Source organism: Anolis sagrei, chromosome 1 (genome assembly GCF_037176765.1).
Source record: "Anolis sagrei isolate rAnoSag1 chromosome 1, rAnoSag1.mat, whole genome shotgun sequence".
Classification (NCBI taxonomy): domain Eukaryota; kingdom Metazoa; phylum Chordata; class Lepidosauria; order Squamata; family Dactyloidae; genus Anolis; species Anolis sagrei.
In genome coordinates, this window is record NC_090021.1 from 107,784,064 (window position 1) to 107,804,549 (window position 20,486).

General features: G+C 40.0%; 1 protein-coding gene across 2 annotated transcripts in view; it reads left to right on the forward strand.

The window, feature by feature from the left end:
- The window catches only part of ME1 (malic enzyme 1), a 140,945-nt gene that overhangs the window by 114,455 nt on the left and 6,004 nt on the right, over positions 1 to 20,486 (forward strand). For both annotated transcript variants that reach the window (XM_060752974.2, XM_060752975.2), the window contains exons 10-12: positions 9,142 to 9,247; positions 12,848 to 12,990; positions 17,794 to 17,967. In XM_060752974.2, the coding sequence (XP_060608957.2) occupies positions 9,142 to 9,247; positions 12,848 to 12,990; positions 17,794 to 17,967 (423 nt within the window). The remainder of the gene's footprint in view (positions 1 to 9,141; positions 9,248 to 12,847; positions 12,991 to 17,793; positions 17,968 to 20,486) is intronic.

Here is a 20,486-nt window from a genome sequence, read left to right on the forward strand (position 1 = left end):
AGGTGATTGAGAGGGCAGCAGCGGAGCAGTTGCAGCAATTCCTAGACGACACAGCCAGACTAGATCCCTTCCAGTCCGGCTTCCATGCGGGGCACGGGACAGAGACTGTGCTGGTCTCCATCACGGATCACCTTCGATGCCAGCTTGACCAGGGCGGGTCAGCGCTGCTTGTGTTATTAGATCTCACAGCAGCATTTGACACAGTTGACCACAATCTTTTGACCCACTGCCTTGCTGTTGCTGGAGTCAGCGGGACAGCTTTAAACTGGTTGTCCTCCTTTCTTCACAACCGTGGACAGCGAGTGGAGAGGGGAGGCCTGGTCTCTGAGAGGTCCTCTCTGTCTTGTGGGGTTCCTCAGGGGGCCATTTTCTTCCCTCTGTTGTTTAACATCTATATGCAACCACTTGCTCAGCTGGTTCGAGGTTTTGGGCTTCAGTGTTACCAGTACGCTGATGACACTCAGCTTGTGCTGAAGATGGAAGGCCAACCAGACTCTGTACCCGATTGTTTCCATCAGTTCCTCGAGGCCGTTACTGGATGGCTGCGTGCCAGCAGGTTGAGGGTGAATCCAGCAAAGACGGAGATCCTATGGCTGGGTCGACCGGGCAGTGGGGATATCCAGCTGCCTACCCTGGATGGCGAGGCGCTACGCCCATCATCATTGGTAAAGAGTCTGGGAGTCCTTTTGGACCCTCTGCTGATGATGGAGGCCCAGGTCTCCACCGTTAGCAGAACCACCTTTTTTCATCTGCAGCAGGCTAGACGGCTGGCCCCCTACCTGTCCAGGGACGACCTAGCTACGGTGATCCAGGCCACGGTCATCTCAAGACTGGACTACTGTAACGCCCTCTACATTGGCCTTCCTCTGTCAGTGATCCGGAAGCTCAAGTTGGTACAAAATGCAGCTGCTCGGCTTCTTGCGGAATTCCGATGAGATGCCACATAACACCAATCTTACTACAGCTGCATTGGTTACCAATTCAAAGTGATGGTACTCACCTTTAAGGCCTTGCATGGTCTGGGGCCGATGTATCTGAGGGACCGCCTCACCCCCTACCAACCCCAGAGATCCCTCCATTCTGAGGACCAAGATCTATTGGAAATTCCCAGTGTCAAGACCTTGCGTTTAACAGCAACCAGACGCAGAGCCTTCACAGCAGTGGCACCATCACTCTGGAATACTCTGCCACTTGAAGTCCATGCCTTGCGGGATTTACCAGCTTTCCGCAGGGCATGTAAGACATACCTGTTTCGACAGGCTTTTAATATTTGATATTGCTCTTTTTAAATTGTTTTAAATTGCTTTTAAATTTTGTTAGATTTTAGCCATTTTTGTAAGCCGCTCCGAGCCCCAGGGGAGTGGCGGCATATAAGTTCAAATAATAAATAAATAAATAAATATTGACTTTCAATGGTTTACAAATCAGGAGCATACCTTTATTGTACTATAGCAACAAACTATTATGTTTTTAAAATAGAATGCATCTGAAAATGGTTTCAAGATTGTGGTGCAGCTGGCTGAGTGTCAGCTGCATTAAGATCAATCTGACCAAAAGGTCATGAGTTCGAAGCCAGCCCGGGTTGGAGTGGGCTTCCAACCAATTGTGTAGCCTGTTGTCGACCTTTGCAACCCGAAAGACAGTTGCATCTGTCAAGTAGGAAAATTAGGTATCACCTTGTGTGGGGAGGCTAAATTAACTAATTTATGAGGCCATAAAAAAAAGACTCCAGCAAAGCACTCCAGCAAAAGCATGCGGGGAATGTGGAAGTACTTCATCAGTGTCACAGATGAACGATGAAAGCGACACCTTCGGTGAGAGAAGCCCCAGATGGCGGCCAGAAAAAGTTAAATAGCCTCTGTGTATGTCTGTATACGTTGTATGTCAAATCGGCATTGAATGTTTGCCATATATGTGTACACCGTGATCTGCCCTGAGTCCCCTGCGGGGTGAGAAGGGCGGAATATAAATACTGTAAATAAATAAAATAAGAGCACAGAGCATGGAAAGTACAGCTATTCTCTTGGAACATCTTGCTCTTCTTACTCAAGCAATGGGTTGATGATTACTTTGGGAACCCTCCTCCCAAGAGAGGGACAATGTGACTATGCTCATAACCCCGCCGTGCCCACAAATCGATCATTCAGCTAGTGAAGCAGAATGAGAAATCTGCAATTAAACTAGCTCTTGAATCATACAGGGGAAGGAAGTCATTAGTAGATCATTTTCAGCATGAAAAAAAAACCTGTTTTCCAAATGACTGTGTAGTACAACATCACTGAGAGAAGCTTGGTATCATTTGATTAGGCTGAGATTAATGCGGGACTAAACCATTGATATTACAAAATAACTATGTGGTGTGATAATGATCTTAGGCTTAAGAAAGTGGGTTCTTTGACTATAATTAGAGCAAAAAGAACAAGGAAGAGTACATCTAGTGCAAGGAAAAATGAGTGATATAAGATTCAAACCCCAATTTGCCTCAGTGTTCTTCCACAAAAGAAACTGCGCTTGACCAGAGAAAAATAAATAATGTTATAACTGAAAGAGGATTCAGCCATAGTAGGTAGATACAGAGGTCACACTAGAGGACACAACCCCTCTTAAGTACATAACAGCTACCATCATCTAATAGGATTGCATTATAGGCTACTAAGAAAATAAGAAATCTAATTTCAGAATTTCATTATAAATTTTACAAATTTAGGGAGAAAAAAAATGCAGTACTGGAGCACTGGAAACCGGTAAAAAATCCTATTTTCCAAAGAGGGGAAAGAGGACCTGGGCAGATGTAGTCAAAAAGCTCTATAACAAAGCCATGAATGAGAGCACTAGGGTAAAGTGCTGGAATTGCAGCAAATCCACTCCAGTCAATTTGATGAAGAAAATTAGAAAACTGAGAGATGTTAGCAACAGCATAGAGAGAGATGCTGGAGTGAGGGGTATACATGGTCTGAATACATCAGCAGTGTTTTCCTCACAATATTTTCCATTGAAATAAATAGGTCATGTATGCTGTTGAAGAAACCATCACTGGACCCCACTCAATTGGTAAACTATCGGCCTGTTTCCAATCTTCCCTTTTTGGGCAAAGTCATGGAACGTGTGGTGGCCTCACAACTCCAGGCATTCTTGGTAGACACGGATTATCTAGACCCGGCACAGTCTGGCTTTAGGCCGGGACACGGTACCGAGACAGCCTTGGTCGCCTTAGTGGATGATCTCCGTCGGGAGCTCGACAGGGGGAGTGTGTCCCTGTTGGTGCTACTCGACCTCTCAGCGGCCTTCGATACCGTCGACCACGGTATCCTTCTGGGACGCCTCGCGGGGATGGGTCTCGGAGGTACTGCTCTGCAGTGGCTCCGGTCATTCCTCGAGGGTCGGTCTCAGAAGGTGTCACTGGGGGACTCCTGTTCTACCCCACAACCTTTGTTTTGTGGGGTTCCTCAGGGTTCAATACTGTCCCCCATGTTGTTTAACATCTACATGAAGCCGCTGGGCGAGATCATCCGGAGTTTCGGGGTGTGGTGTCATCTGTACGCAGATGATGTCCAGCTCTGTCACTCCTTCCCACCCGCTACTAAGGAGGCTGTCGAGGTCCTGAACCGGTGCTTGGCCGCTGTGACGGTCTGGATGGGGGCGAACAAATTGAAATTGAATCCAGACAAGACAGAGGTACTCCCGGTCAGTCGCAGGGCCGAACAGGGTATAGGGTTACAGCCTGTGTTAGACGGGGTCGCACTCCCCCTGAAGACACAGGTTCGCAGTTTGGGTGTGATCCTGGACTCATCGCTGAGCCTGGATCCCCAGGTTTCGGCGGTGACCAGGGGAGCATTCGCACAGTTAAGACTCGTGCGCCAACTGCGACCGTACCTTGGGAAGTCTGACTTGGCCACGGTAGTCCACGCTCTGGTTACATCCCGCCTTGACTACTGCAACGCTCTCTACGTGGGGTTGCCTTTGAAGACGGCCCGGAAGCTCCAATTAGTCCAACGGGCGGCAGCCATGGTATTAACAGGAGCAGGGCGCAGGGAGCATACAACTCCTCTGCTGTACCAGCTCCACTGGCTGCCGATTAGCTACCGAGCCCAATTCAAAGTGCTGGCTTTGACCTTTAAAGCCCTAAACGGTTCTGGCCCTACATACCTATCCGAACGTATCTCGGCCTATCAGCCCACCAGGACCCTAAGATCTTCAGGAGAAGCCCTTCTCTCCATCCCGCCTGCTTCACAAGTGCGGCTTGCGGGAACGAGAGATAGGGCCTTTTCTGTGGTGGCCCCCCGGCTTTGGAATGCCCTCCCTACTGAAATAAGATCAGCCACCTCGCTAATGGCATTTCGGAAAAAACTGAAAACTTGGATGTTCGAGCAAGTTTTCAACTAATCCCGATGTGATGATGGTTTGATCATGGACTAGCAATCAAGGATAACGAATTGGATTACGACTTTAACTATGAGATGTTCCGGTCTGTATTGGTGGCCCAATACTATGTATGTATATGTATGTATTTTTATATTTTATTTTATATTTTTAAAGTGAATATTGTATTTTTAAATATGTTGTAAACCGCAATGAGTCGCCGCACAGGCTGAGATATTAGCGGTATACAAGTGTACCAAATAAAATAAATAATAAATAAATAGATGGTGTTTGGACATTTTTGTGGGTTTTTAAAACAAATGTTTTATGTATTTCCTTAATCTTAAAAATCTGAGTCATACATACTTAAAGAGATTAAAATAGCAATGTTATTAGTGCAATCTTTGTTTCACTGAAACGAGTCTTCACAAGCATGTCAAATAATGACCAAAAGAACAGTAGCCTTAAGCATAGCTTCTTGAGCTTTTCTACTTGCAACCCCTTTGACCTAAGAAGTTTTTACGAAACCTCAGGTATATAGATATATAAAATATGTATAAAAATAAACCATTTACTGATTATAAATCAGCATTTACAAAGGGTGATTTTCCTTTTTACAAAGTACAGCTGAAGCATCTTCTGCAGATCACTGGAAATATTTCACAATAGGTTTATGTAAATGTCTGAAACAGCCACTGGGTGATGGTTAGAAAATGTTCAGTGTTTTGTGGTCCCAACATTGAGCTAAGAAGATCCTATTTGGGGTTGAGATCCACGGTTTAAGAGGCAGTGGTCTATTGAGACTATGAATTTCCATTCTGGCCATAGCAAAAAACCAAATGCAAGTATGTGTGAATGGGTTTTTAGTAACAATTTTAAGAAAATGCTTGTAGCTCAGAGAAGGACATTTACCTTTTCAAAGTCCAGTAAGTGAGAAGAGACAAAGCCAATAAATGATATCTAACCAACTCCCCCATAAATCCAGCATGAATTAGGACCTGGAATACTGTGGTATATAGCATCATATTTATTGCTATCCACGTGAGAGACCTATACAACATCTTGTGGTCTTCCTGAACCCATCTACTGCTGTAGATAATATATTGCCTTTCATTGTATAAAAATACCAAGACTTGTGGTTACTGACTAATGGAGGAACGGAAAAAGAGAATAATTGCAATGAGGTAACTTGTATCACCACAGCCCCAACCTAGGAACTTGTGTGTGTGTGTTTATGTATATGTGTATTAAATTGAAAAATGAATGTATGCTTGGACTGCTTTAAAACAGCTTGTTCTCTGAATTGCATCATAAAGTTAAGAGAATTTCATGCTTACAAAATGCACATTATATATGTATGACAGATTTGAGGGTTGGGATGGAATTAAAGTTATCCTTCCCTTATATAAGCTTTGCACAAACATTAAAATAAAGGTGCTGGTAGAAGGTAAAGTTGGATGTCCCATATCTGCAATGCTTTGGATCAGAAATGATCTTGGAGCCCCCCAGGGGAGATAGTGCAGGATACAAATAAAGTGTTATTATTATTTTCAGATTTTGGAATACCCGTATTTGCATAAGCATCCATAATGATACGCAAGGCTAAACAAAACATTGATTCATGTTTTACATACACCTTATATGCTGGGAGGTGATGAGTTGGGCCTGATTGTTTCTTGTCTGGAATTCCCGTTTTTGAGTGTTGTTCTTTATTAACAATCCTTGTTTTCGCAACAAACTACATTTCACAAAATCCATTTATCACAGGGACAGAAAAGGAAGTGAAATCTTTTGAACAAGGGCACAGGCAGCAAAACAAATGCCACAGGGGTGTTAACCCTTCCCTTTACTATCCAAAGTTTTTTTGGGGGGTGGGGGGGTATTATATTTTTAAAATGTATCTGTTCCGACTTACAAACAAATTAAACCTAAGAACAAACCTTGTTCATAACTAGAACCTTGTTCATAACTTGGGACTCCCTGTACAAAAAAAATTAAGAGAATATGTTATTTTAATCTGACTTAATTGATCAAAAGATAAAATGGTTAAAAGATATGGCACACAGTATAAACAAAATGATAGGGATTTTTTTCCTGATTAGTATCCTGGGTTTTCCATTTTTGATGGTTGAGACAATTGATGATTGTGATATTTATATTCATAATAATGGGGAATCTGTTTATTACTATAAACAGTGTTTATCTCTTTGTACTGATGCTTTCAAGAATTTAGTGCTAAAATGAGGTAGTTGACAGATAAAGTTTATTAAATCAGGATATGAAGAAGACAAGACATTGAAAATGTCAGATTTTAGAGAATACAAGGAAGCCATACTCTGGGTTTCATAGTTTTCAAGTGGCATGGGATGACCGATATGGAAACAAAATTTAGGTATTAGGTCAAAGTCTTTAGAGTTAGTGTCTAGCAGTGGAATGATTTAGTAGTGAGTGCAAAGCTATTGTGTGCTATGTCAATTTCTCTCACTGATCATAAAAAAACAGTAACCAATCAACTAATGAGTAGGCAGGTGTCAAAGAAAACTAGTAGATAGTCATGAGCAGTTAGTTAGAAAGGTTTTTAAACATTTTCAAATAGGTAGATGTCAGTGCATACTTTCCAGATGATTGCTAAGCACCTCTTTCTACACAGACTGTGAATAAAGGCTTTATTTTTCATCAACACTATGTGCTAATGGGCTACAGCATTCCAGGCACAAATCTATTGCCCTTCTGGGGGACAACAATTGTGTGCATGAAGAAAGGAAAGATGTTGCTATCTTAGCCCACCTGTGTGGAGAATTTCAGATTTTGGAGGATTTCGGATTTTGAAATTCTGGATAAGGGATGCTCAACCTGTACATGAACAGTGTTTGCTTTGAAAATATTCAGCTTTACATAATTTTATTATATTACTACATACTATTAAGAATATTATTGTTATTGCATTAGTCTGGATAATGGTGACACCAAATAACTATTTCTGCAGCTTTCCCCCCTTCTGAATTCAGAAGTAAGCTCTCATTGAAACATATATTTGTTGCGATGAACAGTGAGGGCCAAAGTTTTTGGGAGTACGATAAATATGCTCTTTCCACAGGGTCATTTAGGGATATCTGTGCTCTGCAATGTGAGAGATAACTCGCCCTTCTTGAGTGCCAAATGCCAGTTCTTTTTTCCCATACAGCTGCAGCCACTGCTGAAGCTAATTCCAGTTCCCACAGCTCTCGGATCTGAGGTGGTGCATGTGAGTCAGACAGTCAGGGAGTCAGTCATCCCAAAGGAACTTGGATGGTGCCCAGGATCTGGGGGAAATCCAAAGAAGCAACCCAGTTAGGAAAATAATAGTGTCCTGTTTTATAGCAAGCAAGGAGGTGGAAGGTGAACTTTTTGAGGAACAGTCTAATGGCTGTGGCAAAAAGGACTACAAAAAGAAGATGCTGTAGTCAGTTCAGTACCTAGTGGTGAAGCCTCTTATCCAATAATAGTTACAACTAAATTTCCACCACTTGTGTTTTTGTATGTGTTTGTACTTTTTTCAGATCTAGTTACAGAGACCGTGTTAGACGCCTTCCATCCAGTGTTTTTGTAAGGACCTGTCCTCATCTTACCAATCGGTTTTCTAGAGGCAGTTGGCTTCTCTGTTTGGAACCACCTAATTAGGACAATTTTGTTACATCATCACTAAGCAGTTGTGACATTTACTCAAATTAAGCTGGTTTGATTAAAAGAATTGGGATTTTCTAAAATTGAGGATTGTAAACAGGCCTTTACTTGTCTGCTATTTGTGTCATTTGTTCACTGTGTAAAAGCATTGAATGTTTGCTTATATGTGTATACAGTGTTCCCTCGGTGCTTCGCAGTTCGCTTACTGCGGACTCACTGTTTCATGGTTTTCTCTGAGCGGCCCCTGAGGTTTTCCCTGCGTGGCCCCCAAGGTGAGCCTGCCGCCCCCACATCCATCCTCCTCCCCCTTGACTCCTCTTTCTTGCCTCTCCTCCCTCCCTCTTTGCCTTCCTTCCGCCGCCATGGTGCCAGAGGGGGCTTCTTCTTTCCAGCAGTCCCCTTGGCGGCGGGAGAAGTTCCAGTGGGGTGACCAGCCAATGGGAGGAGGACCCTGCTCTCCTTCGATTGTCTGGGCTGACCACCCTCAGGAGCTCGAGGCAGCGGAAGGCTGCGGAAGGCCATGCCAGGCAGCATGCCTTCCCTGTGTCCAGCACTGGTTTCTCTGGCGGCAGCTGGAAGCAGGTTTGATTGGGCCTTTGGCCCAATTTTTGGCTGTATACATTTTTTGGCTATATAAATGTTACAATTAATATAGCGTCCCTACTTCGCAGATTTTCACTTATCGTGGGAGGCCTTGGAACAGAACACCTGTGATAAGTAAGGGAACACTGTACTGTAATTTGCTCTGAGTCCCTTCAGGGAGATAAAGCGGATTATAAATAGTGTATTATTATTAGATTCCCCAGTTGGGGAGAAAATAGTGGATTTCCATCAAACTGACCCTGGAAAATTTCAGTATGAAACAATCCCAAGTAGATGTGTATCTCCCTCAAAACACTACTTTCAATGGATGAGAAAAATGAATGAAATGTCTCTTCTCTGTATTTTGTGGAAGCCAAATGTACTTTGTAAAATATCAGTCTTTTTCATGGCATGTGGCAAGTGTGTTCAAGTTGACTGACTGCTAAGATGTGATAAAGTAAAATCAAGACCTTTCATTGAAACAGACAACACGAATGCAGATATGTATTTCTTTACCCAGCTCTTTTTATAATTTAGGGTCGTGCTTCACTTACACCAGAGAAGCAGCGTTTTGCCCATCAGCACAAGGAGATGAAAAGTCTAGAGGACATTGTAAATAAAATAAGGCCGACGGCTCTTATAGGTAATGTATACATTTGATCAAAACTGTCTTATCTGTAGAGACATCTAACAATTGCTGTTTTATGTTATCGATGGATATGTGGAGATATGTGAACCAAAGATTTTGAATATCTGTAAATACAGAGATGCTTAATTTGTGACCAACAAAACACTCAGAAATCTTATATCAGCCAGAAGAAGAGAAGGTTGAGAGGGGACATGATAGCCATGTTTTTTTTTCCATGTCAGGAGCGACTTGAGAAACATTGCACAGGGGACACCCAGATGTTTTACCATCCTGTGGGAGGCTTCTCTCGTGTCCCCACATGGGAAGCTGGAGCTCCCTGGATTTGAACCGCTGACCTTTCAGTCAGCAGTCCTGCCGGCACAAGGGTTTAACTCATTGCTCCACCAAGGGCTCCATAGCCATGTTAACATATCTGAAGTATTTCAGTCATAGTGGGGAGGGAGTGTTTGTTTTCTGATGCTCCAGATAGTAGGATTCAAGGGAAGGAAAAGGGATTCAACTTAAACATTAGGAAAAACTTCCTGACAGTAAGAATTTTTCGACAATGAAATATACTGCCCTGGAGTGTGGTAGGTTCTCCTTTTTGGGAGGATTTTAAAAGCAGGGGCTCAGTGTCAATCTTCAGGGAGTTCTTTGATTGTGTTTTTTTTTTTTTTTTTTTGGTTTTGGAAAAACACCTTTTTTAGATCATAACTTTTTAGAAAAGCATGACCTTTCAGAGAAGATCCAAAAACCCTTTAGAGTAGAACCGACCAAATATACTTATGCAAGGCAATGGTTTCAGTTGTTAGACTGAAAAAACTGTTATTTCTGATCTGTTAGGAAAACAGATATGTGCCAGTGCATAAGAACAGCAGAGCTTCAAAAGTGTTTTTCAGTGCCCAAAATATATATACTCTCCCATAAAACAACTTGTTTTTTTTATCATGCACTCAAGAAACAAAAATAAAGTAGACCTTGCCCAAAAAAATATATACATATTTGGTTTACTTCACAACCTTCATGTGTTCAGCATACACAGGTACAAAACTTATCAGTCCAGTTTCAGATATGTTTGAGATATTTCTCTGTGCCATTCAGCCAGGGCATCTCTCTTATAACAAAACAGCTATCAGCAGGTCACATAGTCGAAAGGGCTGAGAGAAGAGAGCATGTAGCCCCTTTTATAACTTCTCAGGAACCAAAGAGGAAAGGAAGCTGCATACCAGAACATACATACAAGAAACAGTAAGCACCAGGATCATAGACAAATAGATTGCTAGAGTAGGCTTGATGAAGGTTGTCACTTCCAACATTTGTGGGAAGGGATTGGACTTATCTCTATCAGCTTGTGATATCTATCAGCTGTATGGTTATATGGATTGCTGCAAACCAACAAGTACTGGTTTTGTTTTACTTTACATTTGTGCTGTAAGAAAAGTATTTTTGGGGGATGTGGATGTGTTTTAATTGTTTATCCCATTCTGTGTAATTTTCTGTATTGCACTTTGGGTATTGTATTATGTTGTAAGCCACCACGAGTCTCCTGGGGAGAGGGGGGAGGATATAAATAAACATAATAATAATAATGATAGTGTCTACTATTATTATTTATTATTTATTTACTGCATTTGTATACCACCTTTCTCAGCCAGTGGTGACTAAGTGGTAACCATGCCAATTAAACTCATTTCAATCCCAAGTTGTAACACAAAAAATATAGACATGTCCAAACGAGTGAATGCTTCTCTGGGGCATTTTTGCAATGCACGCAGCTTAAGGGAGATGTCCTATGTAAACAAGAACGCCTGATCAAATTTGATAAGATGATGTGTTTGTGTGCAAGTGTTTGTGTGTGTGTGTGGGGGGGGGGGGGGGTGGGGGGGAGAGAAAGAGAGAGATAATTTTACATGGTTTAGACCCTTTCTATGCAAAGCTTGGATCACTAAATTGCCTGATATTTTCTCAAGATTTTCATTAAACTTGATTCTCAACAAATGCCATATATGGAGTCTTGCGAGACAATGCTCAGGAAGAGGATTTGCTATTGTTGGACCAAGAACAGAAACAATTATTTTAATACAACAGTAAAAGTAGCCGTAAAGCATAAGTGAAATTATATTTTCCAATTTATTTTACCATCTGGCTGGAAATGTTTGTCATTCTTCCCATTAATTGTCTTGAAGAAAAGCTCACATAAAGCCCAGACCAAGAGGCACTACATTTTATTTGGATCATTTTGCCCTTAAAAATGTTGAGAACCAACCTTTGAGCTGCATGTCCTTTGAGAGATCTTAGGACATCAGAGCAAAAAACCCAAAACATCCCCTTCCAACTCCCCCTCCCCCAAAAATAAAATAATAATGGAAGATTACATTCTTAAGCTGGTAGGAATTTGACTGGGTCTAGTGCTATTTTTGCACATCTGCTTAGAATACAAAATACACATTAATTAAATTTGTGCTAACATTGTGGCTGTTTAAGATTCCTAAATGTCTCAGTCTGTATATAGTCCACTGGAGGTATCAACTCCATTAAATGAAGAATTGTACAGTGATGCAGTTTCTCACTGCAGTTTATACAGGACACTCCAGTAGATTATGCCATTTGTCTTTGATTGGTTTAACATTGGTTGATTGGTTTCCTTTTTTTAGTAGACAGTGGAAGCCAAATTCAGGTTGTTATGCAAATGTATCAAACAATTTGAAAAAATTGAGAAAGACCTTCATTAATTCTAAGTGTATTGAAATGCGTTTTGTAAATACATAGATAATCAGAATTAATGTTTGGATGACAGTTTGATAACATAACTGCAAGTATTTGGCCACTGCAGATGTCAAGAAAACACTGATGTAATATTTCTGCAAATCTTTGTAGCATCTCATTTTGTGGGTATTGGTATTTAAATTCTGAATATTTCATGCTGGCTAAGGCAAGCAAAGAACAAAAGGCTTCATTTTGCATTGTATTAATCAAGCCAAGGTTAATATTCTTAATGGAAAAAAAATCCAAAACTACATACTTTTTTTGTAGTCGTATCCCAGTATACTTTCTTTGTGAAACAAGGAGCAGCAGGTGTAATTTTTAATACTGTACCTTGATTGCTTCCATATTTTTCATTGGAATAATTTCATTATTGTGCCACATTATATAAAAGCATCATAGCAAAAGCAACAAGAATAGGTTAAAGAGTTTGATTCATGCCATTTCTAGAAATCTGCCCTTTATTAAGAGAGGCATGATATTTGTTCAAGTGTGACAGGCAGTTGCTGTCATTTTATGGTAATATTGTGTTAAAACTGCTGTTTTTTCAACAAGTTAATATCTTCATCTTCATTCCATGCCATTGGCTAACATGAACAGAAAGCCATAATGTGTCAAGTATGAACTTTTAAGGCAGCATCTCAGTGACTTTTGTAAATATCTTCAATTATTTTCAACACATCAGACACCGTTATTCTCTCAACTATTTATTTTAAGCGTGAACCAGTAAAAAGGAGAATACTTTAAGAAAATCACTAAAAGCCATTTGATACTGTTTTGTTGCACTTACTGAAAGCTTTTAGGGGCATGTTTCAAAGTTTATTTCTTTAATTTTTTTTCTGTCTTGCTCAGGTGTTGCTGCCATAGGTGGTGCTTTTACAAAAAAGATTATCATGGACATGGCGTCCTTCAACAAACGGCCAATTATTTTTGCCCTTAGTAACCCCACTAGCAAAGCAGAATGCTCTGCTGAGGATTGCTACCATCTTACAGAGGTAAGGAAAGAAAGTTTGTTTTCTACTGCACTAGATATACTATATATAATTGAGTATAAGCCGACCTGAATATAAGCCAAGGCACCTAATTTTACCACAAAAAATTGGGAAAATGTATTGACTCAAGAATAAGCCAAGGATGGGAATTGCAGCAGCTACTGGTGAATTTAAAAATAAAAATACCAATACAATTATATTAATTGAGGCATCAGTAGGTTAAATGTTCCTGAATATTTACATAAAACTGTAATTTAAGAAAAGACTGCCCAACTCTGATTAAACTATTATTCTAACCTTCAATGTAAATGTGCTTATGTATCCTTCCAATAATAATAAAGAGAGTAAAATAATACATGTAATAATGATGATGATGATGATAAATAGAGTTAAAGAATAAATTTAATAACAACAATAAAGTAAAGAAAGGTAATAATAATAATTAATAGATTGAAAGGATAAATATAATAATAATCAATTGAGTAAAAGAATAAATGTAATAATAATAGAGTAAAATAATGTAAATGTAATAATAATAAATTGAGTAAAATAATAAATGTAATAATAATAATAATAATAATAATAATAATAATAATAATGATAATAGAGTAAAATAATAAAAAACTTTGACTCGAGTATAAACTGAGGGGGACTTTTTCAGCCTAAAAAAAGGACTGAAGAACTTGGCTTATACTGGAGTATATACGATATATAAATACTCATGCTCTGCAGATAAGTTAAAAAAACAACCAAGAATATTTATCAAATGTCATTAACTGGGTTTGAGGGCATAACCATCAGAAAGTCGTATTACTTGGCATCATCCAAAATTTTCAACTAAAAAACTGCTGTGTAAGTGGTGAGACTTCAAATTGCATTTATCACAAATCAATTCATGAGAAAAATGAGATTTGAACTTGATTCTCTTCAGTGTAATGTTTCTGAATTAATAGAGCCACTTCTCTAACCTCTGGGAAAGAATGCCAAAATATGTCTAGAGAAAGGATACCAAGGGTTTTTGACTGAAGGTTTTATCACAGTATTTTCGTGGCTCCATACATTGACTTTTATGTAGGTTTTGCAAACTATTATTCTCCATTTATAAACCTCCCCTCTTTTTCCACTCCTGCTACCATTATTTTTCTGAAAACCCCATTAAAGAGAAAAGATGGAAGAGATGTCAATAGCATACTTAAAATGGCAACAGAAAGGGTGTCAAATGAAATAAATGAACTTTTGGGCTTCTTTCTGCACATATCAGCTCTGTAGAATCATATCAGTTAAGAGACCTCAGGGGACATTTCGCCCTCTGTTAGTAGAGGAATCCCCAGCTAAAGCATTCCTGAAGGTGGACATCCAGCCTTTTATTTAAAACCTCCAGAAAAGGAGTTCCTTTGCCCTGGAAAGCAATCTGTTCCACTAATGAACTAATTTCCCTCAGGATGTGTGGGAGAGACAGACTGAAGAAAGGCAGCGAAACAATCACAAGAGAATTTTAGGAGTGGGAAGGCAGAATGGTGCAAAAATGGATGCACAGTGTGAGCAAATGAGTACTTTGACCAATATGCTGGATATATGACAGGCAGATAAAGACTGATTTGAAGGACTTATCTCATTTTTGCATTTTTTAAAACCAGGAATAGGTTATTTGACATGGGGAGGATCAATACATTCACAATTATTGCATAGTGTCAAAACTGGGCAGTGTCATTGAGGTATTGGGGTATCATTGGAGGTTTACTTGTTTTTAGCAGTTGAAAATGAGGTCCAAATGTAAACATAATTGCTGGATGCTATGTGAATTGATAAATACAACCAGATAAATTTTTAACAATTGTAACCCAAGTTTGCAAAAATTTATTGTTGTGGTATATAACACATATGCTCTTGACTGGTATGAAAACTGGGAGATAATTAATAATTGAACCATCTTTTGAACTGGTCCATCCATTTGAAGAGAGCGCTACGAATGACATTATACATCCTTATGTGTATGAATCTGAATTGTTTGTGTCCACTTTGAGGTTAAACATTTTTCACCTTGAATTTCTTAGGTTAACAAAATTTAGCATATTCTATTTGCAGACATTTGGGTGCACAGCACGAATGAAACAGGAATGCAAATATTTTGAAAGCCCAGTTATAATGGGCAGCTCCATCTGGTGACCAGAATGATTTCTAGTGTCTCAGTCTTTACAATACTAGGGATTTTGGGACTGAAGGAAAACTTTATGATGATACCAGAATTTGTATTGGAAGGTTCAGTGCTCTCATTGTGACTCCCCTTTCCTCCCATAGGAAGGATTGCAATCTAGGTTAGCCTGGCATCTTTTAATCTATATATATAAATTTGTTAGGGGCATCCAACGAGGAAACAAAACTCAAAAAACCCCCAACGAAACTTAACCAAAATTCCCATGCCCATAACACAACCCACAAGGTACAAACATATCTACTCAAAATGAAAAACAACACAACAACACACTCACAAAACGGCAAAAAAACAAAACTCAAAAATCCCCCAACGAAACTTAACCAAAATTCCCATGCCCATAACACAACCCACAAGGTACAAACATATCTACTCAAAATGAAAAACAACACAACAACACACTCACAAAACGGCAAAACAACAAAACTCAAAAATCCCCCAACGAAACTTAACCAAAATTCCCATGCCCATAACACAACCCACAAGGTACAAACATATCTACTCAAAATGAAAAACAACACAACAACACACTCACAAAACGGCAAAACAACTGAGCATGCGCATTGGCGCCCAGCCGCAAGTTCCCTGGCGCGCGCACATGCCCTTCCGGCCAACGTTCCCTCTGCGGAAACCATGCCCACTCCAAGCCCCGCCGCGCCGCTTCCCGCACACACACACACCCCTGCCGCACATACACACACAACCCCACACTCCATCACTCCCCCCGCCGCCGCACACACACACGCAACCCCACTCCCCCCGCCGCCGCACACACACACGCAACCCCACACTCCATCACTTCCCCCGCTGCCGCACGCACACACGCAACCCCACTCCCCCCGCCGCCGCACACACACACGCAACCCCACGCTCCATCACTCCCCCCGCTGCCGCACGCACACACGCAACCCCACTCCCCCCGCCGCCGCGCACACACACACAACCCCACGCTCCATCACTCCCCCACCCCAATCTTACCTCCTTTTACTTTACGCCACCTCCAAACCCCACCCCGCCCCTTCCCACCCTGTCAAAATCTAGGAAAGACAGGAAGGAAGGAAGGAAAGAAGAAAGAGAAAGGGAGGTAAAGAAAAAGGGGGAAGGAAGGAAAGTTAGAGAAAGAAGGAAGAAGAAAAGGAAAGAAAAGGAAAGATGGAAGGAAAGAAAAGAGAGACAGCAGAAAAGAAAGAAAAAGGGGGAAGGAAGGAAAGAGATAGAGAAAGAAGAGGAGAAGGCAAGATGGGAGGGAAGGAAGGAAGGAAGGAGGGAAAGAAGGAGAGAAAGAGGGAAGATTGGCCACAGCAACACGTGGCGGGTAAAGGTTGTTATTTCTATTATTATTATTATTATTATTATTATTATTATTATTATTATTATTATTATGCTATTGTTCCTATGAGACCCTGGAGGAATGGGAGAGGTATCAGGTCCCAGAGGCAATGCATTGCATTATTGTTATTGTTATGATGGTGGTAAAATAAAAGGAAATAAAAAGTGAAAGAAGGAAGCAAACAGGGAGGGAAGAAAGGCAAAGGAAGAAAGGGGGAGGGAATGAAGGAAAGAGAGAAGGATGAAATCAAGTAGTGAAAGAAAGAAAGAGGTAGAGAAGGAAGAAAGGAGAGAAAGGGGGAGGAAAAGGGGGAAGGAATAGGTAGGTACCTCTCTTTCATAATAGTCCAGATATCTACCTCAACTTTGATAAGTTTTACTATAGGCCACAGCAACGCGTGGCAGGGCACAGCTAGTAGCTTATAGAAAAGGAAATTTCAGTTGTGTGTAGCTTCCATAATGAAGCATACCTCTGAAATTCTCTGTGCTCTACAAAAATTAAAAATTCAGAACTTCAAGCCCCCTTCCACACAGCTGAATAAAATGTCACATTATCTGATTTGAACTGGAATATATGGCAGTGTGGACTCAGATAACCCAGTTCAGATCAGAGATTGTGGGATTTTCTGCCTTGATATTTTGTATATGCCTGTGTGGAAGGGCCCTCAGTCTCCTAAAAGGGAAAGTAGCATGATAGAATCACATTAAATGGGAAATAATTCTAGTTTCTTATACACCCCAGAAATGTGGATACGTGGACATTTTGCTACCTTACTGTACATAATTCTCACTCTTCATAGAAAAACATACATTATATATATATATTTTATATAATTACAGTGGAGTTTTCCGAACTCCGTCATGATACGTTTGAGTGTCGTGTGAATGTAGTGAGAAACCTCTGAGTCTATGTGAAATAAACAACAAATCATATATTTTTAAATATATACATTGAAGGTCTTATTCAGATAACCTTGTGCCCCCATACATTTTGTATGTATGTGTAAATATATCTTATAAAGGGTTAGTTTAACCTCTGATTTGCTAGTGAAATTAATTCCTGTGTCACGAGATGTCTAAAAGTGTGCCACCAACATAAAATATTTGGAAAGCTATGAACTACAGCTATCAGAAGACTCAGCCACTTTTGCTCTCTGTTTTATGCACTTTTGATAACTTGATCCAGGCATTTACTAAGAATACCATGATTGTTTGTGTGTTGGCTTTATTGATAACATTTTCCAAACCACTTTTGAATATTTCAGGGCCGTGGCATTTTTGCAAGTGGAAGCCCTTTTGCCAAAGTCACTCTCCCAGATGGACGCACATTTTTTCCTGGGCAAGGCAACAACGCCTATGTGTTTCCAGGAGTTGCTCTTGGAGTTGTCTCATGTGGAATAAAACATATCAGTGACGATGTTTTCCTTACTACTGCAGAGGTACTAGTTATTTATTGTATACTTTAAAAAGTATTCGCTCATTTATTTAATCTGAAATAGATATTGCAATGGGTTTGATTTGTATCTGGCTTTCCAAGCTGTATATTATTACTTTTTTGTGTGTCAGGAGCGACTCAAGAAACTGCAAGTCGCTTCTGGTGTGAGAGAATTGGCCATCTGCAAGGACGTTGCCCAGGGGACGCCTGGATGTTTTTGATGTTTTACTATCCTTGTAGGAGGTTTGTCTCATGTCCCTGCATGGGGAGCTGGAGCTGACAGAGGGAGCTCATGTGCGCTCTCCTCAGATTATTACTAACTGATGGTAATGTTGCAGTGGTTCAATTTTAAATTACCATTCCATATGAGAGTGGTTTTGCATTGCATGGGCAGCACTATTAGCACATTGAATCCCCTTTCGGAGAGAAGAAGTGGGATATAAATACTATAACGACAACTGTTACTATTTCTAATATTACAGTGACTGTAACCATCTTCTATAGAAAGCTTACTGGTTACATTTGTTTTCAGTAGTTATTACTATAGAGAATGTCTTTAAAAATCCATTGGGATGCTGCCAGTTCCTGCAATATAATTGTATTTGTGTCCCCCCCCCCCCCATTATTTTGGCATATGAAACATCCATTCTTAAATCTCAAAAACCATTGCAGAATAGTATAAAACAATTGATCAAACCAGACTCATTATCATGTAGAACCTCCCATCTTAGAAGGATAAGTAATGTTCCCATTTTCCTTTATTGTGCTTGGATTTGTACTCCTGTATACTATTGTTCTCTTGAATTCCATTTTGATTGGAAGAATTTATAGACTCATTGCTGGAATCTTAACACATGCAGTTTGTCACAGGGTTCAGTCATTTCATGTCCCCCCCCCCCCCAGTTATATTGCAATGATAACATGTTGCAGAAAACCAGTGTTGATGTAATTATGCATATATGTCTGTATGTGTGTCTTCAGATTTTATTTTTAATATTGTATCAATATGCTGACCATAGATTCATAGAATCATAGAGTTGGAAGAAACCTCATGGGCCATCCAGTCCAACCACCTGTCAAGAAGCAGGAAAATCTCCTGAACTCAGATTACCAATAATATAGTAGTCTGATTCAGTAATTACAAGTCATTGCTTCCATTTTGTAAGCAAGATTAAAAATTTTAGAACTCAGCGATAAATTCAGATTAAAGAAGGCATGACAGGGGCTCTTACAATCAAGAATTGCATCAGAATGTGAGTGTTCTGCAATAATTTCAAGATGCTACAACAGATATATTGTAATACTCATGGGCATATAGGGGAAATACCAATAGGTAATACCAATTACATATTTAGTGAATATTTCACTGATTTGATATACACCGATATAGCCAAATGTTGACTGTCTGAGAAATATGCATTGCAGCATTTCCCACTTTATAAAGTGAGTTTTCCAACAAAATTTACAGAAGTACATTGAACTCCAAAGCTTGAAATAGTCATTTCTCATGACTGGATATACATTTCTTTTGAGGACAGTGAATCACATTCCATACCTAAGATAGAAAGTGCTATAGAAAAAAAACCATTCCAACAACCATAAGTGGTAGAGCCTCTTGTGTGCAAAATGTGACCATGTGCAGCTTCCAGTGTGATCCAAACACTCTCATTTTATTTTATTTTTTGTCTCAAAAATTATTCACTTTCTAGGACACCGCTTCTTACACTGTGACCTCAAATTGAGTATTCTTTGCTCAATTTTCACATCCTGAAAAATTTAACAACAAAAGCTTTCCGGTTGCCATTTTGACATTTACACAGATTTGTTAGCAATGACATGCAGTGTTTACTCTGCAGAAAATACTTTAACTATACTTCATAAAAGAAAAAACCAACATGTTCAGCAAGTCTTGTAAATGCTGATTTATCGTTAGTAAATGTTTAATTTTTATGCCTATTTTATGTCCCTAGTTACCTGGATTATGTAAAAATTTCTTGGGTAAAAAGGGATCTTGAGTGGAAAAAGTTCAAGTAGGCTTGCTCTTGAACATTACTTCTGGTTTACCGTTGGGGACTTTTTGGTCTGAAATAATCAGGAGCATTGGGCAAAAATGTAAAATTGTACCATGCAGCTTTCTTGAAAAGCTTTTTTAAGAAAAAAGAAGAACAAAATGGTCTCCAGATGAAACATATGCATCCTATGGAAGTATATATGCCCCCACCCCCAGCTAAACTGGGCATTTAAACTTGCAGGCAGGACGCCTTTCCTCAGGCAACCATTCACGCTTTCTGTATGCATAAATCAAGGTCCAGGCACTTGTCAGAATTTTGACCAACAACGATGGGCAGTGATCCATTGCTCAGGAACTTAGTTAATTTTATCCTCTTTGCTAAAACCTTCCTCTGTAATTTCAGTCGGGTATGGCAGTCTGCTTTCTGTGTCCTAGGTTGCCACGTCTGTTTTAAAAGCCATGCCTAGTTCATTTGGTTTTGTGAAGCAATTGATGTATAATTTGTAAAGTGC